This window comes from Prionailurus viverrinus, chromosome C2 (genome assembly GCF_022837055.1).
Source record: "Prionailurus viverrinus isolate Anna chromosome C2, UM_Priviv_1.0, whole genome shotgun sequence".
In the NCBI taxonomy this organism is placed as follows: domain Eukaryota; kingdom Metazoa; phylum Chordata; class Mammalia; order Carnivora; family Felidae; genus Prionailurus; species Prionailurus viverrinus.
The window spans coordinates 8815760-8839127 of record NC_062569.1 but is presented as its reverse complement, the minus strand read 5'-3'; the positions used below and the strand labels follow the sequence as shown (position 1 = coordinate 8839127).

Below are 23368 nucleotides of genomic sequence, written 5' to 3'. Positions count from 1 at the left end.
AACCCCGGGTTTGCTAGCTATTCGAGATTGTTCTTTCCCCTCTGTGTGGCCTGGACAGGCCTCCTCTACAGCCCACGCTCAAGTAGATGAGAAGCCATGGTCCTCAGCCTCCGGCATCTGTGAGCATCTCTCTTCCAGAGAAGATTTAAAAGACAGGACTAGGCATGAAGGTTCTCCCAGCCACAGCTCCAGAGCAGGCCTTTTTGGAAGCTTAGTTTTAGCCCCTTGTCATCCTCCCGCTTTTACAGAATCCTGGGGAGGGCCGGGCAAGGCTCCGCCAACGGGCAGGCAGTGAGTGTTTACGTAAAGGATGCAAAAAACTCGAGGAACCCTGGCCTCTTTGAAGGTCTGCCTGTCTGGATGTCATGACAGGGTGGGGGGGTGGGGAATGATTCTATTTTGATTCCAACTCCTACTTATTACCCCCCCCCCCCGAGCCCAGATGGGAGGGAGTCTGTCCCAGACGGCAATCAGCACGCAGGCCGAATGGGCGGGACAAGCACAAATGGTAGCCACGTGGGCACACAGGCGGCCCCATCTACGGCATCACGGGAAGCTGGCCACGCGGTCACCAACGGCCGCGCTTTGCCACAGTGATCTGGGTGGTTGGCCAAGCTTCCACTTGGCCCATTCCATTCGGCCAAACTCTATCAAAAGTATATGTCTGTTACCTTGTTTAATCGCCACCACCACCTACAAAGCTGGCCGCCTTGGCTTCATCTCGTAACTGAGAGAAAACGGGCTCGGAGGAGCCGGTCCACTTGTCCGAGGCCCCAGGGTCTGGTTTAACTCAGGACCCTGACTGCACAGCCTCCGTGCCCCCCACGGGGGGGTAACCCAGAGCTAGAGCTGTGAGTACTTGGGGTGCAGGAGCACCCCAGGAGCAGGCGGTCGCCCTCCATCTTACTGCCCGTGGGGAGGCGGCCCCAGGCGACGTGCCCAACTTCAGGCTGTGTGCCCTCGTGGCCCTGGCCCCGCCCGTTTTGCCTGTGCTCCTGGGGGGGGGGGGAGCAGCCCATGGTGCAGCCAGAGGCCCGGCCTCGGCTCCAGCGGCCTTGCCTGCCGGGTCCAGGGAACAGGCACAGGTCTCCCTGTTTTGCCAGGAAATAAATCTGTTCTGTCCCTTGGTTCGGTTCTCAGGGGAATGGCCCTGGAGTTGCGTGCCTGGAGTCTTCCCAGAAGGTTAATTCGGGGCACAGGAAGATTCTTCTTTACCCTTTCTAGTTGAGCAGGGAGGAGTCTTTGCTGTTTAAGGTAAAACAAAGTTGTAACGTTCCAGAATGGTTTGTGGAGCGTCGTTGGCCCGGAGCCTCTCGGCATTGCCTTTTTCAGGAGAGCGGGGCTCCCACTCTGCCGAGGGCACTCGGCCCGGGGTGCCGGGGCACTAGAGCGAGCCCACGCCGGGCTTCACACCGATGGGAGGCCGCCACCCTGGAATCGGGGGGATCCTATCATCCTCATCAAGGTGCCAACTGGAAAGCAGCGGCCCTGGTCCCACCGAGCTCGGGCGCAGGGGACGCGAACAGGCTCGGCTGGGCGGGCAGGAGGCCTCGCCCCTCCCTGCCCTCCCCGTGTGAGGCCCCCACGCTCACGTTCGGCTCTGCAGGCTGGCTCCAGTTCTAAGGGAAGAGAAGGCCCCTGGCTGCGGGCCCATCAGAGCTCTCGGGGTTCCGGCAACGGCAAGGGGCCCGGACGCGGGCACCTACTGGTCCTCCTTCGCGCTGCCTTGGTGCTTCTGTTTGCTTTCGAAGTGGCTACGACCGCCACTTGAGCCCCGTCAGGGGCAGGTGGTATCACTGCAGTTGCAGAGGTGAACGGCCGGCTGGAGAGCAACAAATTAGGGAGGGGAGGAGGGACCAGGCTGCACGCGCAAGGGGCTGACTTTCCCTCCGTTACCGGCAGGCCCGGGGCTTCGAGACCCTGCCTTAACTTACGGCCTTAGAGTAGGTGCCTAGGTGCCGGGGGCCGTCCCTCTGCGAAGGGCGCGCTCTGGCCACAGGGGTCCGGAGAGGAGAGGAGCAGTCCTTGGGGGTCTCGAGGACGCAGCAACAGAATCTCCTCGCTCCGTTCTGCACACTCGCCTCATCTCCTAGCTCGTGTTTCCCACGTTACCGTGAGGCTTTTCGGGCCGCCTCATGAGGTTCTCGGGTCAATTCTGTGACTGCAGGCAGGCTCCGTCCCTGTGACGCCGCTCAGAAACCAGGGGCTCTGGGGTGAGAGAGGAACCGGGCCTCTCCGGTCTCAGCACGAAGCAGGATTCCTCTTCTCCCTCCCTTGCCGACAGCAAAGTACAGTGGCAAGATCCATGTACGTACGTGTATGTACGTATATATGTGTGTGTGTGTATAGGTGTGTATATGTGTGTGCAGGGGCTGAGGCAGGAGCTTCAGGAAGGAGTGGCAGGGAAGAGGGCCGGGGACCAAAGTTTAGGAGGCCCCGAAAGTCTCAGGCTTCCGGGGGGCTGAGGAGGGGAAGTGCAGGGACAAGAAGCAAGAAGCCACGGCCCAGGAGGAGGACCGGGGCGGTGTGGAGTCCCGACGAGTCCTGGAAGGAGGACTGGTCCCTTAAATGCCACTTCGGGCCCCTGGCTGCGCAGGTGGTGCTGGGGGCGGGAGGGAGGGGCGAGGACTCCCCGCAGCCAGGCCACCGATGGAGGAGGAAAAGCCAGACGTGGCTTCTCAGCTCCACCCCAACACCCTCGTGATCCCCTCCAGGAGAGGGAAGGCAGTTCAATTCCCACCCATGGGGACAACCGCCAGCAACAGGGCGCGATCCACTTTATGAACCAAACAGCACAGTTCAGACCTTCCGTTTTTATTACAGAAATCGAAACAAAAATTGAAGAGCATATTTATTGTAAGATCTTTCACTGTCAAGAACTCAGATAATCAGATGAGAATCTAGGACATCTCCGACGTGGAAGAGCTTCCTTCTTCAGCTTAGTGGCGGTCCCCGCAATGGGACCACGTGTCTGAGGCATCCCTGTCCCCCAGGTAACCGCTATTCTGATTTTTGCAGCAATCCAATCGCTTCCTTGCTCTTGTCTTTACCATCCATCCACGCGTGACTTCCTCGGAACAGTCTGCCCTTTCATTCCGCCAATGAAGCCGCGCAGCATCCGGGACTTCTCGCCATCGTGCTGGCAACGCACACCTACTGCCGTGAGGCTGCAGCGAGGCCGTTCTCGTGTGTGAACACGGCGACCACGGGACACACGGCTGCCTGCCACGCGGCGCTCTGCCAAGCCACGATGGCGCAGGGCGAAAGAAACCTCATCAATACTGATCCTACTCGTCTCTAAAATCTTGGCATTTTGTCGGTCATGCATTTCCCCCCCTGTATTTTCGATCCTTCCGAATGGCTATCAGTCCCTCCTTTTCACACTGACCTCCAGCGCTACCTCTGAAGCACGGTTCGTGGTCTACATATCACACTTGTCCCGTGTTCTGTCTGCCTCTGTGCCAGCACGCGATCCCTGTCTCCACCCTTACACTGAGGCCGTGACCGCGGACACAGCGAGTCTTCCGTCTCACTCTTCACCTGTGTCTTGGCTTTTTTTGGCCCTTTGTACTTCTAAATACATTGCAGAACCACCTGGCTGAATTAGATTAACTTTCCATTTTTTAAATAGAACTTCAAAACCATAATGATGTCAAAGCTCTGAAGATGTTTTCTGATTTTAAGAATTTCAAGAATTTCTGTAAGTGAGACCCCCCTGCCGTGGTACCTTATGTTAAGCTGCTTGCAATACTGGCCTGATTCTGTCACGGACTGGAAGGAACCTGAAACCAACCACCTCACCAGGTATGGGATTTCCTCTCCAATCCCAATCGCATTTTAGACCACAGTCTAAATGCGAACTTAGACACAGAACTTCAACAAAGAGGAAGTGAAATGTTTATCTAACAGCCATGATCTTAAATGAAAACGCGCGGTAACTCAGAAACAGCTCTCCCTAAGCACAAAACACTTTCACTCTTCTTAAAGACCAAAACACAAGTCTTTACAGGTCCACAGACTCCGCCCTGAAGGATGAACTAAGCTTGTCAGACCTACCGCCAGGATGACAGGATTCCCTGGCAGACAAGTGAAAGAAGGCTCATTCTGGTCTCTCCGATTATGTTTAGATAAACATCAACACTTAAACCACCTTCATTTTTCAGTTCAAAGTGGAGTTGAAGGAATTCCCCTCTCCCCATGAGTCACAATTACGTGAAGGTGCTTGAAATCCAAATCCAGGTAGTTAATTCATTATTACCTTCATGGGCAGGAACCATTTGATGGTAATTGGAGTGGGGGAAGCCTAGCTTATCTGGCTTTCAGTTTTGTTCTGTGTAGCCCAGACTCCATCCCATGCCTCTGAACGGAGGTTTCTGGTGCAGTTTAACCCAGGACCAAAGGAACCTGGCACATGATCCATCCGGAGGTAAGGCGCTCTATTTCACTAAAACTTAAAATTGTTTCACCATGTGTGTTTTCCTCAGGATGAAGCTGAATAAGCTAATAAATATCCTCACAAACCAATGACAAGGAAAAAAAGGCTGACACAGTCGAATGAATTAAAAGTTTAATTCTGAACCATTTTTATAACCGCATTTTCTCTTGAAGCATTGTATCACAGCAGGTTACAACAACTTTGGGATAAAAGGCAAATGGTAAACTGTCCAAAACAAGGTTCCAAATAACACCTCTTACTGATTTACCCTACCCATACATATCCCAAATAAAGTTTTTGATCAAAAACATGAAATAGATCCACCTGCTTATTTTAAGCATATTAAAAAGGAAACTAATTGGACCATTTCTATTTGTCTATTTTATACAAAAAGGCTACACAATGTTACACTTTATTCAGATTACAATTAGAGTGATTATGAATTAGTGTTCTACACCATTACTCAATTCTTAAAAATTAGAAATTGCTGTAGCAGTATTCACTATAACTTAACACTACGAGAGACTTAAAAAACTAACAGTTACTGCAAAAAAAAATTAAAGAGCTACTTCAAAGCAAGCAAAGTCAGTACCATTACAGATATTTAAAAAAAAAAAAATTGAACAAGCAAGGCTAGAGTTTGATAAATTCCATATCTTGTGATCCATTCTTGTGCATTCTTCACTTCTTGAGTCACTCCCAAAATCCATTTGTATTGTTACTCCTCGACCAAAAAGGACCAGAACAAAAAGTTTACTTCAATTGTTCCCATAGGAAACTCAGCTTGGTTAGTGTGTCAGGCACTTTCTGAGATACCAGCCCACCCCTCGAGCCCTCTCAGCAACTCTACAGGCCAATCACAATGCAAGTTCAGACAATACAGCTGTATAAAGAGAGAAAGGCTGCTATTAATGTTTAAAACAGCAAATGTTACTCATTTGAGTATTAAGTTGCAAAGCTGTGGCAAAAAACATTAAAGTTAATAACTTCCACACATGACCACTTAACAACCAGAAATCTGAGAACATTCAAATGTTCCAAGACATCTCCTTTCAAAGTACGTATCTGTTTCTGTGGCAGATTTACAAATAGGCCTAAACCACTCCCACCCTACCAACCAAGTCTCTCTGAAGTTCTGTAGGCAGAGTAAAAGTATTTTACCCAAACTGGCTTTTTTTAACGTCTTACCTAAAGGATGATTTACAGGTCAGTATCAAACCAGGCCAGCTGATTGCTGTCGCCTGGAGGCAGCCCATCCATGAGGTCCTGGGCGTGCCCCAGATCTGGCAGCCCATCAACTGGATAGTCAGCACCAGGGTGGTGGCCACCCATCTCGTGCTCCATCATGGGGTCCATACCCAAGGCATCCTGGCCATATCCACCAGAGTGAAAGGAACGGTAGCTGGGATCTACAGGAGTCGGGGGGGGGGGGGGGGGGGGTGGCAACAAAAGGGGCAAGGGACACAGAGAAAGAGGAGACAGACATTAACACTGAAGCCTGGGCCTTCGATGTCCTCGAGCTGGTCAGAAAGCAGGCCTTTCTAGCCTCTTCAGCTTCTTCAACCAAGTAATTACTCAGTGCCAGGCCACCCACAGGGCTATAAAGTCTGTTTCCACCAGAGGCAGACCAGCAAGTTCTAACCACACCATCAGCTTACCACGGAACATTCTGTGTTTGCCTCGGCGGAGACATAAAACCCCTGAGGGGGACAGCCAGCAGTCTACTACTGCGCATGTGACCGCCCAGTATCAAGAAGTCACAGGCAAGAGATGAAAGCAAAAGCCAGGAGGTCTGGCGGATGTAATCTACCTGTTGAAAAGTCCAGTGAAACAGAAGTACTGTGAAAACTCAAGCTGTTGTTTCCAGTGAAACTTTTACATTAAGGGCTGACATTACAGATCTGCCAACAGAAGATGCCTATGAGCTTTAGTGGTCTAATAATTTGGAAAAGCCAAATGAGATAATAAATACAAGGCCAAGAGCTGTATTTACTCGCGGTGTCTGCCACACTCCATCTCCATTACCCAGATTTGAATGAGTTTTCTGGAAAACCCCCACACTAGAATGATGTAGACCCACCCCAGATCTGAACCTGGGGCCACAGTTCCCTCTACTCTCGCTTCCTGGGTGGGCTGTATGGATGTACAGATGCTCTGACAAAAAAAAGCACGTACAAAGGCAACCTGTGATATGTGTCACTAGTACTGGGCGTCTGCAGTACAGGCTATTTGTTAATGTCGTCTGCTCGTTGTGGGGCTCAAAATTCCTCAGGCTCTGAGAAAGATACCGCTGCCGACTCTGGAATTTCAGAAGTGCCTTTAACTGCTGCCACTACTTTCCTGCCAACGCTGGTTTCCCAGATGAGCAAACCAGCTTTTCTGATAAAGCTTAACTTGAACCTTAACTTGACCTGGAGTCAATCGGAAATAAGAGACACATACCATCCTGACGATATCCAAGGGGCTCTCCCTGGGCACCAATATCAAGTCCAAGATCAGCAGTCTAGATAAACAGGTACAAGGCAAGGAAGCAAAATGAAAATTCTGAACTTAGGTATAGTAATATTTTGAGAACACACTTATTTTCACATTATAGAAGTAACAAAGAACGCACAGAAATACTTGAAACTCTACCCTCAAAGATTACCGACACCTAAAGCAGCATGTTTTGTCATTGCACACAGCATTAAAAATAGTCACTAATTTATTCTTTCAAGCAAACATAACCGTAAACACAATCGTCAAAGTGTCTACCCCCAACAGGAGTTGTTGACAAACAGAATATTCTACATGAAAGAAGATTTTTAGCTTGAACAGCCGGAAGGAGACTATGAGAGGAACAGGCTTGGGGAAGTTCAGAGCTCAAGTTGGAACACGTTAAGACTGCCCATTAAAAGCCCAACTGAAAAATTACTCACTGTTTGGCAATCTGCTTTTTTCTTCTCTTTTCTTTCTTTTTGTAACCTAACAATCTATAGGCTCTCTTTCCATTCTTATAATCCACTGTACAACTATGTAACATCACTGAATGAACTTCCAGGGTGGTTCTAATGTTTTAAGAACACCTCTGTAATGAGGCCGAACGCTGAAGACAAATTCACAGAAAGAGAATCAATAAATTAACCTCCAACTACAGTATTTAAGAGGGTTCCTCTTTCCTTAAAAGGAAAAAATTCCCTTTTGAAAAAGATACTTTAGCCGGATAACTTTTTCATCCGTCTCCCTCACGAATCCTAATGTCAATAAGCAGTATGACTTGTTTGCTCTGAACAGGCCGTTTCAAGCTGTGGTTCTTCCTCAGCAGCTGCTGAGGCAGCGGAGAGAACGAATATTCAAGCCAAGGACACATCAAGGCAAATAAACGTGTACAAGTATTTGGAGGGGAAGCCACACGCTACCGAAGAAACGCGTCCACACGGCCTACCTCATTCCAAGCCATTGGCTCCGTTCTGAAGAGAGAACTGGTCAGCTCCACCGAAAGCCGCTTCTTGTAGTCCTGGGGCTTGTCCTCAGACATCCGGAACAAAACAGCAGCTGCGTATGTTGCTGGGAGAGGAAAAAAGGCCCCTGAGGAAAAGCTGGGGCTTTCTGGTGTGCACCGGCTAAAGGTTCTGGTTCCGTTTCGACTTACCCACACCTTCGTTTCTGGAGTGAAGGAGCTCTGTCAGAGGAGCCGTGGCTCCCTCCGCTTCAATGGCTTCCGCAGCCTCCTTGTCCTGAGCAAGTTCACAGAGGACCCCTGCGGCTACTCTTTGGATATTTTCAATGGGAGAATAAAGCAGCTGGGGAGAAAAACACAAACAAATCCGAATTAAATCTAAAGCAAAAACACGGCAGGCACCCCACCCCACCGGGGCGCAAGTATTCCCAATTCAGAGAGAAGATGGCCTTTGCGATTCTGGTGTTAAATCCTATTCTCTAACTTCCTGTCCTCAGGCGGCTGGTTGATGCTGCGGAGCACTGGTTTTCTAGAGCAATTTCAGCCTCAAACTCTCTTCTCCAAACTCCTGGACTGGGCGATCCAGGAGGTAGCTGGACGCCTGTGCTCTGGCAACTGTGACCGGCTCTCCTCCCTCCAAACCTCAGCACCCCTGAAGTGGAGTGTGAAGTCTCTCTCTTCTTCAGGCTCCAGTCCCAGTGTTTCCCCTACTACCCAAGAAAAACAAAATAAAATGCACTCAACCGAAAGGACACTACACACTGAGATTCCAATTGTCATGCTCGGGCAAGGGGCATGAACGGAGCATGCTGTCATTTTGTAACTGGAGACAGTAGAGGAAAAACTGCCCCTACCTTGGTCCCTAACTTTCTGAAATTTTATGGACACATAAAATCTAGACTGCCTCACTTAAAACCAACATACCTGCACAAACAATGGAATGGTATTTAGTCCTCTGATTACGATTCGGTTGTGAACATCCCGAGCTAGGATATGAAGGGCTCCGGTACACCCTTCAACAATTTCTTCCATACGGACTCCCTCCTACCAAAAGAAACATGGTTAACAAATAGGGCATTCTCATCTCTAAAGTTTATAAACTTCAAAGGCTTTCTGTTCTGAGTCACATTTCCGAAGCTGATTATTCACAGTATACACCCAAAGTTCCCCAGAATTTGCCATTAGTCTAGGAATGAAGGAGGATTCCAAGAAGTTGAACGTCACTGGGGGGGAGGGGGCTCCCGATGGCACGAATTCCAAGTTGTACCCCTCCCCGCAAACACATACAACACACAGGAATTACAGCTTCGATGTACTCCGACAGTCAAGACACCAACTTTAGGTACAAGGAATACATGAAGATACACAAAGATGGGAAAGTAATGTGCAGACTGACAAATGCTTTTCTTCCACATGCTCCCTCTATTTTTGTATATCTATGTGTATTTCATGAAAACCTAGCAAAGTTTTATCACCAACTGCTAAAATTCTATTGAGCTGTCAAGTGGAAAATCCACTCCTCACCACCTCTGGGACTATCTGACTGGTAGTCTTATAGAAGAAGGAAGTTAGCCTTTGCAAAATGTTAAGTACTGTTTCCCTGTTTCTGAGTTTTAAAAAAGGTTAGAATTCGGCTTTCATAAACAACTTGATTTTTATAAAAACACAAGATACTCCTTTCTTCCTAGAGAAAAGATGTAAAATAAAAGGTACCTTTTGCATCCTTTTAAGCCACCTCATGGAGACAGGCCAATAGCAAAAGTAATGAATGGAGAAAGCCGAAGCCCAGTAATGAGTGCATACACATAACAACTACCAGTAAGAGATTCCCAAAATCTGTGCTGGTAGGCTCTTGTTTTCTAAAGTGACCTAATTAAATAAGAGAAAGCTATTTGAAGGCTTGAATCTTAAAATAAATTCTGAGGAATAAATTCTACAGTGTCTTCAGATACTTGTAACAAAACTAGTTTTTAAAGACTGCAAACCTGACATGGAAAGCTTTAGGTTGAGCTTATGGGTAAATGCTACTACTACTTCTTGAAATTTCTTAGTATTCTTAGGTCTGTGAAAACAGTTTAAACCATCCCTGGAAGAGACAGTAAAAGGTATGTTAAATATTTACAGGCAAAACTCATGTTACAATGGGGAATAAGAGGCTCTGAAATCAGATGGACTTGGATTCAAACTATGGTTCTGCTACTTCCTAAGAAGGTGACCCTTTGTATGCATTAAATGAAAACACTGCAAGAAGCACCTACCCCCACAGCAGTACACCACACCCTGCTCTCTTTGTAAGACTGACGTTGCAAGGAGAGGTCAAAGGCAACAGCACTAGGGGCCACATTATTCCTGATCTTCTCTGCAGCCAGGGACAGGTCACAGTTTATTTAAATCATTAGCAAACAGCCCCTCAGGCTAGAAGATCAAGGGAACCAATGACCAAAGAAGTTCAGGATCCCATGAATTTATGCATTCCTTTTAAATAGCAGGGTGTCACTGCTAAGATTTACCTACCACAAACTGCTGCTGCGTTCCACCCATAGATGTGCGGCGCTGGGTATCTTGATGGGCACGAACCAGCAACTGAACTAGTCGTGGAATGGCACCCTGTTCACGGAGAGGTGCGTGATTTGCTGGACAAAGGGCAAGATTTCGAATCAATCCAACGGTGGCCTGTAGATAAGAAGAATAAAGAGCGGGCATGTAACTCAACAAAATCATTTTCCTAGCCTAAAATTCCCACCACACTAAATCTATTGGGATCACCTGAAAGTAGCACAGACTTCACAAACACTTCGGAAGCCCACCCCAGTCACACTTCCTATTTACTAAGGAATAGGATTCGTATTTGTTAATCCCTCATGCCTAGACAACCATCCAATAGCTAGAGGTGGTTCATGTCCAATTCTGCAACCTACTTTTGTGACAGACAGTTTACCTTTATCAGAGGCCAATGGGATGGTGGGTGCAGGAGTTTAACCACAACCGGTAGTCCATAGTGAAGACGAACAGCATTCTGGGCCATCTCTGCTTCCTGGTGTCGACTGGTCAGATGACGAAGAGCACAGATGGCAGGCTCGGTGATGTCCTCCCTGTCACCAGCACGAAGGACAGTACGCACAAGTGCCTCTATACCACCCACTTGGCAGACCATCATCTTATTCTTATAATTATTGCAAGTGAGATTAGAAAGAATTCCAGCTGCACAGGTGACCACATTTATATCATCTGAGCCCAGAAGCTGAACAAGGGTCCCAAGAAGACCTTCCATCCCTTCCTATGGACATAAAAACAAATGCTCAGTACATATTCATCTTAATTCTATCACCAAGGCACTGGCATATTCAAAATTTACCTGTTTAGTCGCAGCATCTGATAGATTCCTAAGAGTCCAAAGACAGTTCTGAACGAGACGTTGACTTGGATCTGTCAGGTGAAGCCCTAAAGCTTGCATTCCACCTAGAATATGAAAAAAGATCTAAGGCAATGGCCATTAGCTGGCAATTCCTATCAGCACTAAGTGTCTTTTCTAGTCTTAGAGGGTGTCCCTCTTCACTGCCAAAGCTTAGCCCCTCTAAGTCCTTTATTTATTTTCATTTGCTAGGATGGTGCTCAGTTTCCCCTTCTTTTCCCATTCACCTCAACTAGTGGCAACTTCTGTCAAATACCCAATGTGGAAAAAGCCTTCTCTATCTCCACTCTCCTCCTTACGTAATTTTACTTTCGTCCATTCAATCATCTCAAAAATATCCACCTGAATAAAATCAGACCATTTTGAGCTGGAGCTGTACCAGTGAGCAAAATATTGCATGGCCCCTTCTCTCATAGAGCTCATTCATGGTCTAGCTGGAGGCAGACAATAAACAAATATACAATTAATAAGCTGAAACTACACAGTGTGTCAGATGGTGCCAAGTGCTAGCAGGAAGAAAACCCCACAAGTGTCGGCGGGGGGGTGCCCTACAATTTCAAGTAGGGTAATTAGGTCACCTCAGTGTGAAGGTGACATCTGCGCAAAAATATGGAGGAGGACCAATCCTAAAAGGTACTGGAACTCCAGTTTATTACCAGGAACCGTATGAAAATGACGGACTCCAAACCGTGTGACCCAACGGTTCATAACCTTCTGCCATTCAGGACCCTAATGGCAGTGGCAGTACTGGCGGTGGAGAGTAAACGGACGCTCAATTCCTCACTCACTGGCTTAACTTCACCCATCTCTCTCCTACTGAAATCCCTTCCGAATGTAGTGAGGTACTTTCCCTCGTCTCCCTGTTCATCTCTTCAGGTCTGTTTTATTTTTCATTTTAGGTAGGCTCCACCCCCAGTGTGGGGCCTGAACTCATGACCTGGAGATCAAGAGTCGCATGCTCTACTGCCAGCCAGCCAGGTGCCCCTTTTCGGGTCTCTCTTAAAATTAAGTCTACCTCCCCTAGGAGACAAGCATCATCCCTATCTGGCTGCTTCCTCCTAGCAGCTCCAGCTACTAACAGAGACCTGCACACGGCTGATGCTCAAGATCTGCTCCATGCCTAGATCCCCCTCCTCTACCTTCTCTCCTTCACAGATTTCATTCCCTGCCTTTACTAGTCACACGAACAGGGTGGATTTGACCCCAAATGTCTCATCAGAATACCCCGCAGGCTTCAAAAACACGTAGACCTGCTCATTCGGCAGGTCTCGGTAAGAGTCCACGCAGATGACTTTAAGGCATGCCCCCTCTTCCCCCCTACACTGAGAGGTCAACTCCCAAATCTCTAGCCCCGTCTCCCCCTGCATCTCTGTGCCATACATAATCCAGCTACCGACTGGCCTGACTGGCCTTTCAGTCACTCTATCTCAGCTTCTTAAATTACCTTGTTCCAAAAATTAACCAATTCATTCTGGTAGCTCCATTTAGGATGTTCTCCCCACCACAAATCACTTCTGGTTGCCCTTTAGCCCCCAAGTTATTACATTTATGGGTGCTATCAGAAGCCTCAAAACAGGCATCCTTTCTATTTTTCATACCAAAACAGAAGTTTGTAACACAGCTCGGTGGCCTGATCTGCTTGCTTTTGGTCAAACTGTCATACATTGTTAATATTAATAATCCAAACACCTCACTGTGATGCGATGCCACTGCTTAACAGCCACTAATAACTTCTCATTATCTCTAAGACAAAGGCCAAATTCTTTAGCATAACCTTAAGGAACCCTTTAGAATTTGGATCCCACCTAGCACTGCAAACTGACCTATTCTACATCTGTGGTTCTAAAGCTAGGAAAAAAACAAACCATGAATAAACACACGTGTTACAGGGGCCTAGAAATGTCTTGCAATATATGGCCCTTGCCTAGCCCATCAACCTCATCCTGGGTCCTGGGCTACTCATCCATTATTCATTAAATTCAAGTTACACTTCCTCTTTAGCACTTAGAACTCAACAATCTCTTTTTAGGTCACCTCAGTGTGTGACCCTATGACATAGCATAGGGTTCTTTTCTCTGCCCGGAAAACATCTAATCCCCACTTCTCATATGGCTAATAGGTACCTTCTCGTCCTGCAATCTCATTTTACATCCCTTTCTCAGAGAAGCTCCTCTCTCCCCTTTAATTCTGATCACTACCTACTGTTCCTTTCTTCTCTGATACTCATTCTAAGCTGTTAATGCCCCCATTTTTTTGCATATTTTTGTCACCCTCAACAGAATGGAAGAATAAACATAGGGACCATATCTGCTTAGTTATCCAGTATATACCACGTGCTTATTCCAGTGCTTAAGACATAGGTGCTGAATGTTTTCAGAACACACAAGTGAACATCAGAATAACCTGGCTAACTTTTTAAAATGATGACCTTGTCATTCCACTCCAAGGATTCTGATTAAGTCCAAAACTCTGCATTTTCCTCAAGTACTCATATTTCTGGAACGGCTGGGCCAGAATTTCATCCCCTTATTCTAGATGAATCCAGCCACACCTGTCTGTCTCCGTGCCAGCCAGCTATCCTGGGCAACCATAATGCCCCTTTCTCCCACAAATTCTCAAATAAAACTACTCTGAACAAGTAAAAGAGGTGTTACTAACCCTACACTTCATTCCAGGTATTTTCTTCTATTAAATGCTTTCATATTTTTCCCCTTCCAGTTTTGATATGAAACTTGGTTTGAGAGTCCTGGTAGATACTGCTAAGTGTGTTACAGAAAGAACTGATGCTGGGTAGTTGCAGAGTAACTGTATCCTCATGATAAAAAAACAAAAGGCTGTGGCTGGTCCACCAATTCCTCTCCTTTGCTACCAACACGCACAACAGAAACTACCAAGTATTAGCCATCATTTTTGATGGGTAATAACAACTCTGCCTAAACTGGCCTAGGCTTAAACAGCACCAGTGCAGGTGTTAAGCAACACATACACTTTAAATGCGGTCTTGGCTGCAGACTGAATAGAACCGTCTAGTTTCAGCCCATTAAGGTCAAGTTGTATTACCCTTTTCCTAAAACAAGTAATCAAATTAGAACTGCCAGATGTTGCACACGAGACTGAGAATACTTACCGGCTTCTACAATAGCTGGTTTATTACTAGAGCAGACAGACAGCACCTTCAGTACTCTGCTTGTGGTCCACAGTAGTTTCTCGTAAGTGTAGGTCCTCATTATATTTACTAAAGCTTGAGGTCCACCACTAGCCAGAATGATCAGCTAGAAAGACACGTATATACTGTGAATCACAAAATTGTCATCATATGCCCAAGAAAACAACCAACCTATTTTTATTATACAAGCATGTCAGCCAGCTTGCCACTCATCTAAATGTATTCCCAGACCCCATTATCCAGATTCCCACACTGGGGCCCCATTTACCCCCTCCTTCTACAGGATTCCACTCAAATTCAGGTATCCCAATACTCCCAAGAATAGATCAACTCTGCCCCAATTTTCTTCCTCCCACACTGATCAGAACAAAACAAAACAACAGAAACCACGCTGGTGTGCGACAGTAATGCCCAGATATTATTGTTGTATCAAAGCGGAGTTGTTAAAAATGTGAACCAGAATGGGCACTTAAAACTCCTAATCCTTTGGCTCTTGGCTGTTTTCACCTTAAAATGAGGTATCATCAAATAATCATTCCTTCTTGCCCTTTACTTCCCTCCATATTCCCACCTCCAAACTATCCTGATTTTCTAAACACAAATCTCATCAGCTCATACCTTGCTAAAACTGACTGCATTTAGTCATTACTCTTTTAACATATTCTACAAGGTCCTGCAGGACCTGCCGTGCTGAGCTCAATAATCTCAACTCAAACCTCTCCTCTTCTTTACTATTGTTTCTAAGTTTATTTATTTTAAGGGACAGAGAAGAGAGCGAGCACATTCAAGTGGGAGATGGGCAGAGTGAGAGAGAATCCCAAGCAGGCCCTGCGCTGTCAGCACAGAGCCCAACTCAGGGCTCAATCTCACGAACTAGGAGATCATGACCTGAGACGAAGTCTAGAGTCAGACGCTTAACCAACTGAGCCACTCGGGTGCCCCTTCTTTACTCTTTGTATCTCTTGAATTTCCAAAACTCATCACTCTTCTCCCTCTGTAGGGCTTTCAAAGGTGCCATTTCCTCTAATCTTCACCTAGTCGATCTCTCCTCACCCTTCAGACCCGAACGCAACCTATCGCTTCCTCCAACAGGTCTCCCTGAACTTTCAAAACAGGGTTTGGTTCACTTATATGCTCTCATTGCTCCTTTACTTCCTCCAAACTCACGAGTTAAACAGTAATTATATCATTTCAGTGCTTATCTCCCACCTAAGAATGGAAGTTCTGAGGAGTTTGCCCACTATATCCCCAACACCTAGCTTGATACATACAAACGTTTATAGAAAAAGAGATGTCCAACTTTTTTTAAGGATACACACAAAGGGTGAGGCATACAAAGAATTTGCTAGAGTCCACAGAAGGACATGACATTGGGGTTCCCAATGCTCCATGACAACCACATTCAGAAAAATTCTTTTACCTTGCTTTCTTGGTTGCCGTAAGCTAAAATCTGAAGGCAGTCTGTCGTAATAGCCAAGAATTTAACATTTGTTTTGTTGAGCAAGGCAACCATTTTCTGCAGCCCACCAGCTAAACGCACTGCCATTTTAGCTCCTTCTTGATGCAATAAAAGGTTGTGGAGAGTTGTAATGGCATAAAATAATACAGAATCCACTGGTGACCTGGGAAGAAGAAAAAAGCCACATCAGAAATGCAGTGATGGCACTCTTCTCCTTCTTAGCTGTGAGCCTTCTGACCATGTTTTCTTACCCAAGCATCTTCACCAGGGCAGGAATGCCCCCAGACTTAAAGATGGCCAGCAAGCCCTCACGATGATGAGAAAGATTGTGCAAGGTGCCAGCAGTACAGCGAGCTGTCTCCACGTCGTTCGTATTCTGCATGGTGCGTACGATGGCAGACACCATCTGAGGAGAACGCATGATGGCGTGTCTGGAAGCTTCCTTTTTCGAAAGCTGATGGACCATAACTGCAGCCTTATTAACCACCACCTATAACGTACGGGAATTAAGAGACATCATTGGTTTTCAATACTGATACTGGATGGCTATTTTGAGGCTCCTTCCTGGAGAGTTTCCTTCAAAGCAGATCGCGAGCCAGCCTCGTCATTACTGACCTGATCCTCATCGTTTAGCAGTTTTGTCAGTTCGGGGATTGCACGTGTGGCAAGTTCTGCATCATCTTGATAGTTAATCAAATTTACAACTGCGTGTTTCAGCATCTGTGATGGTTCAGCCAAACGCTGGACGTTAGTAGGGTGAGCAGCATCGAACTGTGTGGATGGGATCTGCATGCCCTCGTCTAAAGTCTCAGGGAACATAGCAGCTCGCACTCTCTGAGCTCGCGTCATCGCATACTGACCATCAATATCTGGAAAAGATAAATTCAACACCCGTTATTCCCAATTCAGCATTGTGCTGAACACGTGCTACACCAAACGCATTACCGAAATGTTACCTGAAGGTAACACTGCCACCGCCCCCCTTTCTTGACACCACTTAAACTTACACACCAACTTCTGTAAGAAGAGTTCTCAAAACTGCATTCTGACTTTCAGTAAGGCAGTAATGTAACACCCTTACCAGCCACTTGTTCTTGAGTGAAGGACTGAGAAAACCCCTGTTCCCACTCGTACAGGACTTGGGTGGTATCCACATCCTCTTCCTCAGGATTGCCTTTACCACTCAGAGAAGGGGCTGTGGTGGTGGCACCAGAATGGATTCCAGAGTCCAGATAAGACTGTTGCTGCCAGTGACTGACAGCTGCTTTTCTGTCTGGTTCCATGGCCATGTCCAGTTCCATCAGATCAGCTAGAAAAATCCAACAGCATTCGCATTACTGCCAAGGAAATGTTATCTTCATTAAAAAATCTGGGATACGACCCACTGAAATATTGTTAGAAATAGTTAAATGTGGAAGACAGCCAAGAATAACAATGATAGCCAGGATTAGCTCAGTGAGGAAATATCTACACTCTTAGGGAACCACCTAACAGTTACTCACTGAATTAGTGGAAGAATGGTACTGCATCCAGGCTCCAGAAGCAGTCATCCAGACTAGATTCCTGCTGGTGGCTTGTTTGCTATTTCACCAAGCCATTAGGAGGAGTGAGCAGAAAATGGAGCAAAAGGTAGCCTGACAAGTAAGCAGGGAGAGAGTAAAGCAGGGGGCTCTGAGCCAGACTGGGTTAATGGCAATGAAGCAGAGCCCCAATTCAGTAACTAAAGACTTGTGATACAAACCTTGGGTAGCCATTGCCCACACAGGATTTTCAAAACCGGTGTATGGTGTGCTTCAGATACCCTAAAAGAGTTAATCAAGTCATTAGGATTTAAAATTTGCTTGTTTTTAGTATTTTTAAGCCACTACAATGGGCTGATAAATACTACGGACCACATCCATAAATAGCCGCAACCCCTTTTACCATGTGATCGTGAAACCCAAACCCCACGGTCTCCTCTATACACCTCAACCACAGCTCCATCATTGGTGAAAACTCCAAGTAAAAACTCCTCTTTAACAAGCACCTCTTTTTAAGTAGGAATACAAATTATAGTTATTCAGGATGTCAAAAAGCACAATTATTGATGCAGATGAAGAAAATTTATAGTGAAAGCCAAGGTGGGGGAAAAAAAGTATTCAAAATCAATTCCTCCTTGAGTTCCCAAAAGCGTTCTCCCTTTTTAACTTCTTTCACTGAAAAACTCATAGATCTTTTTGGACAGTGGTTTTAAAAAAGACCAAATTTTCATTAAATGGTTTTTCTTTACTGATACAATACAATGCCACATAAAATACCTTTATAAAGCAAATGGATCAGAACACTGGATTTTAGATCTTTTACTGAGAAGTAAAATTACTTTTCAAATGAAAGTTTGCAACACAAAAAGAATCTTTTTAGTAAATTTTTTCTAGTTCAAATTTATAGCAATGATGTATTATAAACAGAAGTATTACTGGAGTAATGTTTTATCAGTATGAAAAACTTAATCATATACATAAAAATCTTAGCATCTTTGCATTTTGGCTTTACTGTGTAACATTCAGGAAAACACTGAATCACATAGGAAACTAATTGCAAATGAGAACCGTTTGAAGGCTCATGGCCACTAGATATTCCTAATAACAAAACTTCCTTTACAACACAATATTCCCCTAAACAAGTTTATCTTTTTTTTTTTTTTTTAATTTTTGGGACAGAGAGAGACAGAGCACGAACGGGGGAGGGGCAGAGAGAGAGGGAGACACAGAATCGGAAACAGGCTCCAGGCTCTGAGCCACCAGCCCAGAGCCTGACGCGGGGCTCGAACTCCCGGACCGCGAGATCGTGACCTGGCTGAAGTCGGACGCTTAACCGACTGCGCCACCCAGGCGCCCCTAAACAAGTTTATCTTGCACTACAAATTAACATAATGGTTTACCAACACGTAAAGACATGGACTAAAATATTTACGTGTGAACTGTGTATTCTATCACCATAAAACAGAGTTTAAATATGTTTAATGAAAGTTGGAAACTACGTTCTAAAGTCCTATTTGCTCTATGTAAAGGAAGCATGTGTTAATTATTCCTAAAATTGCTCTTCCAGTACTAGATTTTTAGAACCACAAAGGTCACTTGACACGTAAAGATGACAAGAGCTGTGGATACAACTGTGTTAGTTCCACGGTAGAAACAACTGACAATCTTTGTACAAGGCAAAATGAAGGACAGAAAATGAAGGTGATTCCTGTCAATACGAATCTTTTAAGATACTAAGCAGGATTATGTGTGTTCAATGTTTTGATTCAATAGGACTAGAGTGGGGCATAGAAACCTGAATTTTTAATGAATATTCTAGGATGCACAAGCGATCTACAGACCACACTGAGAAATACCCAAGGTTTCTGTTCACTGATGCTGTGTTTTAGCTTACATTTTTCCACCTCTCTGGAAACTGAGTTCTCCACTCCAGTTTCCAGTTTATTTCCGGGAAAGGCAACTTAAAACAAGTTCTACATTGGGCTCTTCCTTTGGCCAATGCCACAGGGCTCAGAAACCAACTAGTCACTATAATACACATACAAAATATGTGTAAATCAGCTGTATAGTTACTGGTAAGGCTTCTGGTCCAACAAAAAGCTACTACCAGTAGCTAAGTTTTTGGCAAGTCAAAAGTTATTCACAGATTTTTGACTGTGTAGGGGGTCGGTGTTGTTCAACGTTCAAGTGTACATGGCTTCAAGGAAAAAAATATTTACAGTATTGTTTCCTTGTTGTTGATGCAAAGGCAAAATATTTAGCCATGTTATTGTGTAAAATCTGTTTATATGGGATGACCTGTAGTTTGACCACAATTTATAATGATTTTATGGAAAAAGCAAGTTCATACTCCAAACTTACAATATCTATTTGTATGTTGAGGATTCCTCAATACTATTATTTTTATATACTTTAAAATTTATGCAGCATACATAACAGTGAGTCTACAATCCTACGTCGTAAAGGAGGCCAAGTATCAATCCAGCAGGTTGAGAAGTAAAAAATAGGAATGAAAATGGGGATCTACATAAGCAACAGTATATATCAACTCACCTCCTACATTACACTGCAGATGAATCCAAATTTACCAAAACTATGAGAACTATTCACTAAAGAAACTGAATATACTGTCCAAAGAGATCTAGGCCAGAGTCCTGCCCAAAAGGAAAGCCTTCCTCATTCTTCTTCTGGACAGAACTTTCAGCCCAAGGATTGGCTCCTTCCACTACACCCTGTCAATCATTAGGGGTCCAATCCTAAAGCTCCCAATCAACCAAAGCTTACCAAACACATCTGGAAAGCCTTCAAGAGCAAAGGAAAAAGTTCAAGAAAGAAGTAACAGAAAAAACGAGGACTCCAGAGAAACACAGGATTTTAAAATAGGGGTAAGGGTGGGGGGATGGAAACAGAATGTTTCAATTTACTACCCTCATAAAGATTGGAAATAATAAATTAAAAGCTCACCAGATAACCAAAGTTGAGAAAAACTCCTAGAACATAAAGGAGAAAGATATTCAAAATACAAAATAGAAGAAACAAGATGATCATCTAGGGGATCAGAGCGCCAACTAATAGGCATTTCAAAAAGAATTAGGAGAAACAAAAATGGGGAATACCAACTCAAGATAAAGGGAGGATAATGCTAACAAGTTATGAAGTACTAGAAGTTCCCAAATGCAGTGATCACAAACTACAGAATACTTTAGGATGCTCTGTGTCCTGCCAGCTTCATCCCCACCAAGTGGTACTTTGACAAAGAAAGAGGGTTGCCAGGATCGCCAATTTATCCAGTTTAGTGAGGTAATGGACGCATGCACCCTTTTATTTTTTCTTTTTGTTAAATATATATTCTTTCCAGTTATATAATTTGTAAAGAACACCTCAAAATTTATCTTGCTACTTCTGATTTAAAATCTGTAAAGACTTAGAAAAAAATGTACACTCTTTATATACAATAATTTCTATCTAGGTGAAAAGTTCATTCTGATCCATATCTTATCCAAAGTGTTACTATGAGTAATTTTTCCTTCAACTTTTTTAATAGGACTACTTAAGTATTCTAGGTTTTTCTTTTTTCTTATTAGGAAAATTTTCAAATATGCAGGAAAGTAGACACAACTGTATAATGAACACCCACATTACCTATACTTAACAACTGTTAACATCAGGCAGTATTTGTGCCCACCCACAGAATAATTTTAAAGTAAACTATATACATTATTATTACTAGTAGTAGTTCATCAGGTGGCTATGAAAAGGATATTTTCTTGCATACGAAAACATTACTATAGAAGATCAGCCTCAGTAAGGCTGCTACTCCATCCAGTTCACAATGAGTGAATTGGAGCCTCTACTTCACCCTGTGTACTTTAAATGGCCTTCTGTCAAAGTCAATGTGAGAATTCTTGACATGATAGAGGTCTCACGCTGAAGTTTACTTCTCCAGTTCCTATTAGGACAAATTATCTTAATTACCCTAGATTTCAAAAATTTGAGTATTACTAACTAGGAGTAACTTTGCTATATAAAAATAAAGCAGATCTATTATAAAACCAGTTTTATACTGGCCATTCATGCTAACAATTCACTTTCCAGTAACCTGTACTAAAAGAACAAAAACCAATCACTTACTCTGTTTTAAAGTAAGAAAACCCAACTCTATTTCAGGAGCATGATAAACTTATAAAAAAAATCCTCAAGGATTAAAAACATTTCTAAGTAAAATTTGTTTTGTAAATCTAAAAGCACATACATACGCATTTTTCTTGTCACTACTAATATCTTGCCATTCACAAAATTTATACTCTCCTCAAATCTTCTGTTTAGGCACTTTTCATTTATCACTAATTTTTTTTTTTTTTTTAACATTTATTTATTTTTGACAGAAAGAGAGCGTGAGCAGGGGAGGGGCAGAGAGAGGGAGACACAGAATCTGAAGTAGGTTCCAGGCTCTGAGCTGTCAGCACACAGCCCGTCTCAGGGCTTGAACCCACAAGCGGTTGAGATCATGACCAGAGCTGAAGTTGGACACTTAACCCACTGAGCCACCCAGGCGCCCCTTATCACTAACAGTTTTAAGTCACAACTCAATCTAGTTACTTTTCTACTTTTACTCCTCAGCTGTGTCTGTGTATATTCTGAGAGGAGTCTTCCTACACTGGTCAATAGAATATAAATATCTAGTGACACCTCTGCTCCTCCAAAATTCCTAATATTGACGCCCTTGCTATTACTTTAAATACATAGGTGTAAAATGGCTATTGGAAGAAATATGAACTGGGAAAAATTAGGACACTTCCCAAATGATCGCTTTCCTTCCTTCATTTTATGGTCTTCTCTATCTTCTACCCTACCTATAAAGTAATATATGCTTAGTGTAAAATATTTTTCTTTGTCATTCCCACAATTAATGACATTTTGGTATATTCGGTATTTTATTAAATTTACTATTAAGTATGCTTTTATTATAAAAATATAAATATCAGAAGCGTGTGGGTGGCTCAGTCAGTTAAGCGTCTGATTCTTGATTTCAGCTCAGGTCATTGTCTCACGGTTCATGGGATCGAGCCCCATGCATCGGGCTCTGTGTTGACAGAGCAGAATCTGTATGAGATTCTCTCTCCCTCTCTCTTCCCCTTCCTCCTGCCCCCCATAAACTTAAAAAAGGTATACACACACACATATATAAATCAATTTCTTATTCCTTACTGTAGACACTATATATGTATATATATGCATGTATATATATAAATCAACTCCTTATTCCTTATTGTAGATGCCTAAAAGTGTTTTCATTTGTATCATATATCTGTACTATAATTAGCCAAATCTCCCATTCTTGAATATTTAGTTTGTCCTCCCCCATTTAGTTTGCTACTCAAACAATGCTGAACAAACACGTTTGCATATAAATAATTCTCTTTAGCTTCTTCCACTTCCCTTCCACATGAGGACTGCTAAAAGGGTAAAAACTTTTAGGGCCTCTGATACACAGCTCCAAAAGACTGATGGAGCATAAACTGATACAATTTTCAGAGAAGGCCCCGTATGAGAGGCCAGCCTACCGAGGTGGAGCAGCATCAACTGTTACCTCAGGACATCCTGTAGCAGCTATGTCCTCCCATGTAATATACACATTACCCCACCCTGTAAGTTTCTCTAAATTCTGAGATTAAATACTCAAAAAACCCTTTTTTTTTGCCACGTGTACAGCCTTCTTGGCTTGCCAGATTCTTTAAAAAAATTTTTTTTTAATTTTGAGACAGAGAGAGAGAGAGAGAGAATCCCAAGCATGCTCCCCACTGTCAGCACAGAGTCCAATGCAGGGCTCAAACTCACAAACCACAAGACTATGACCTGAACCAAAATCAAGAGTCAGATGCTCAGTCAACTGAGCCACTCATGTGCCCCTTGCCAGATTCTAGAGGTAGTCCTTTT

General features: G+C 44.3%; 1 protein-coding gene across 2 annotated transcripts in view; it reads right to left on the bottom strand.

The window, feature by feature from the left end:
• Positions 1 to 4553: 4553 nt before the first annotated feature.
• Positions 4554 to 23368, bottom strand: part of CTNNB1 (catenin beta 1) — a 41354-nt gene continuing 22539 nt past the window's right edge. Inside the window, exons 2-16 of one of the 2 annotated variants that reach the window (XM_047874602.1) lie at positions 17653 to 17713; positions 16993 to 17220; positions 16527 to 16780; positions 16163 to 16401; positions 15873 to 16074; positions 14414 to 14558; positions 11230 to 11333; positions 10813 to 11151; positions 10389 to 10547; positions 8799 to 8918; positions 8067 to 8217; positions 7860 to 7981; positions 6878 to 6938; positions 5624 to 5844; positions 4554 to 5318 (exon numbers count right to left, since the gene is read on the bottom strand). In XM_047874602.1, the coding sequence (XP_047730558.1) occupies positions 5636 to 5844; positions 6878 to 6938; positions 7860 to 7981; positions 8067 to 8217; positions 8799 to 8918; positions 10389 to 10547; positions 10813 to 11151; positions 11230 to 11333; positions 14414 to 14558; positions 15873 to 16074; positions 16163 to 16401; positions 16527 to 16780; positions 16993 to 17220; positions 17653 to 17665 (2346 nt within the window). In that variant the 5' untranslated portion in view covers positions 17666 to 17713 and the 3' untranslated portion in view covers positions 4554 to 5318; positions 5624 to 5635. The remainder of the gene's footprint in view (positions 5319 to 5623; positions 5845 to 6877; positions 6939 to 7859; positions 7982 to 8066; positions 8218 to 8798; positions 8919 to 10388; positions 10548 to 10812; positions 11152 to 11229; positions 11334 to 14413; positions 14559 to 15872; positions 16075 to 16162; positions 16402 to 16526; positions 16781 to 16992; positions 17221 to 17652; positions 17714 to 23368) is intronic. The other variant, XM_047874603.1, reaches the window with a different exon arrangement.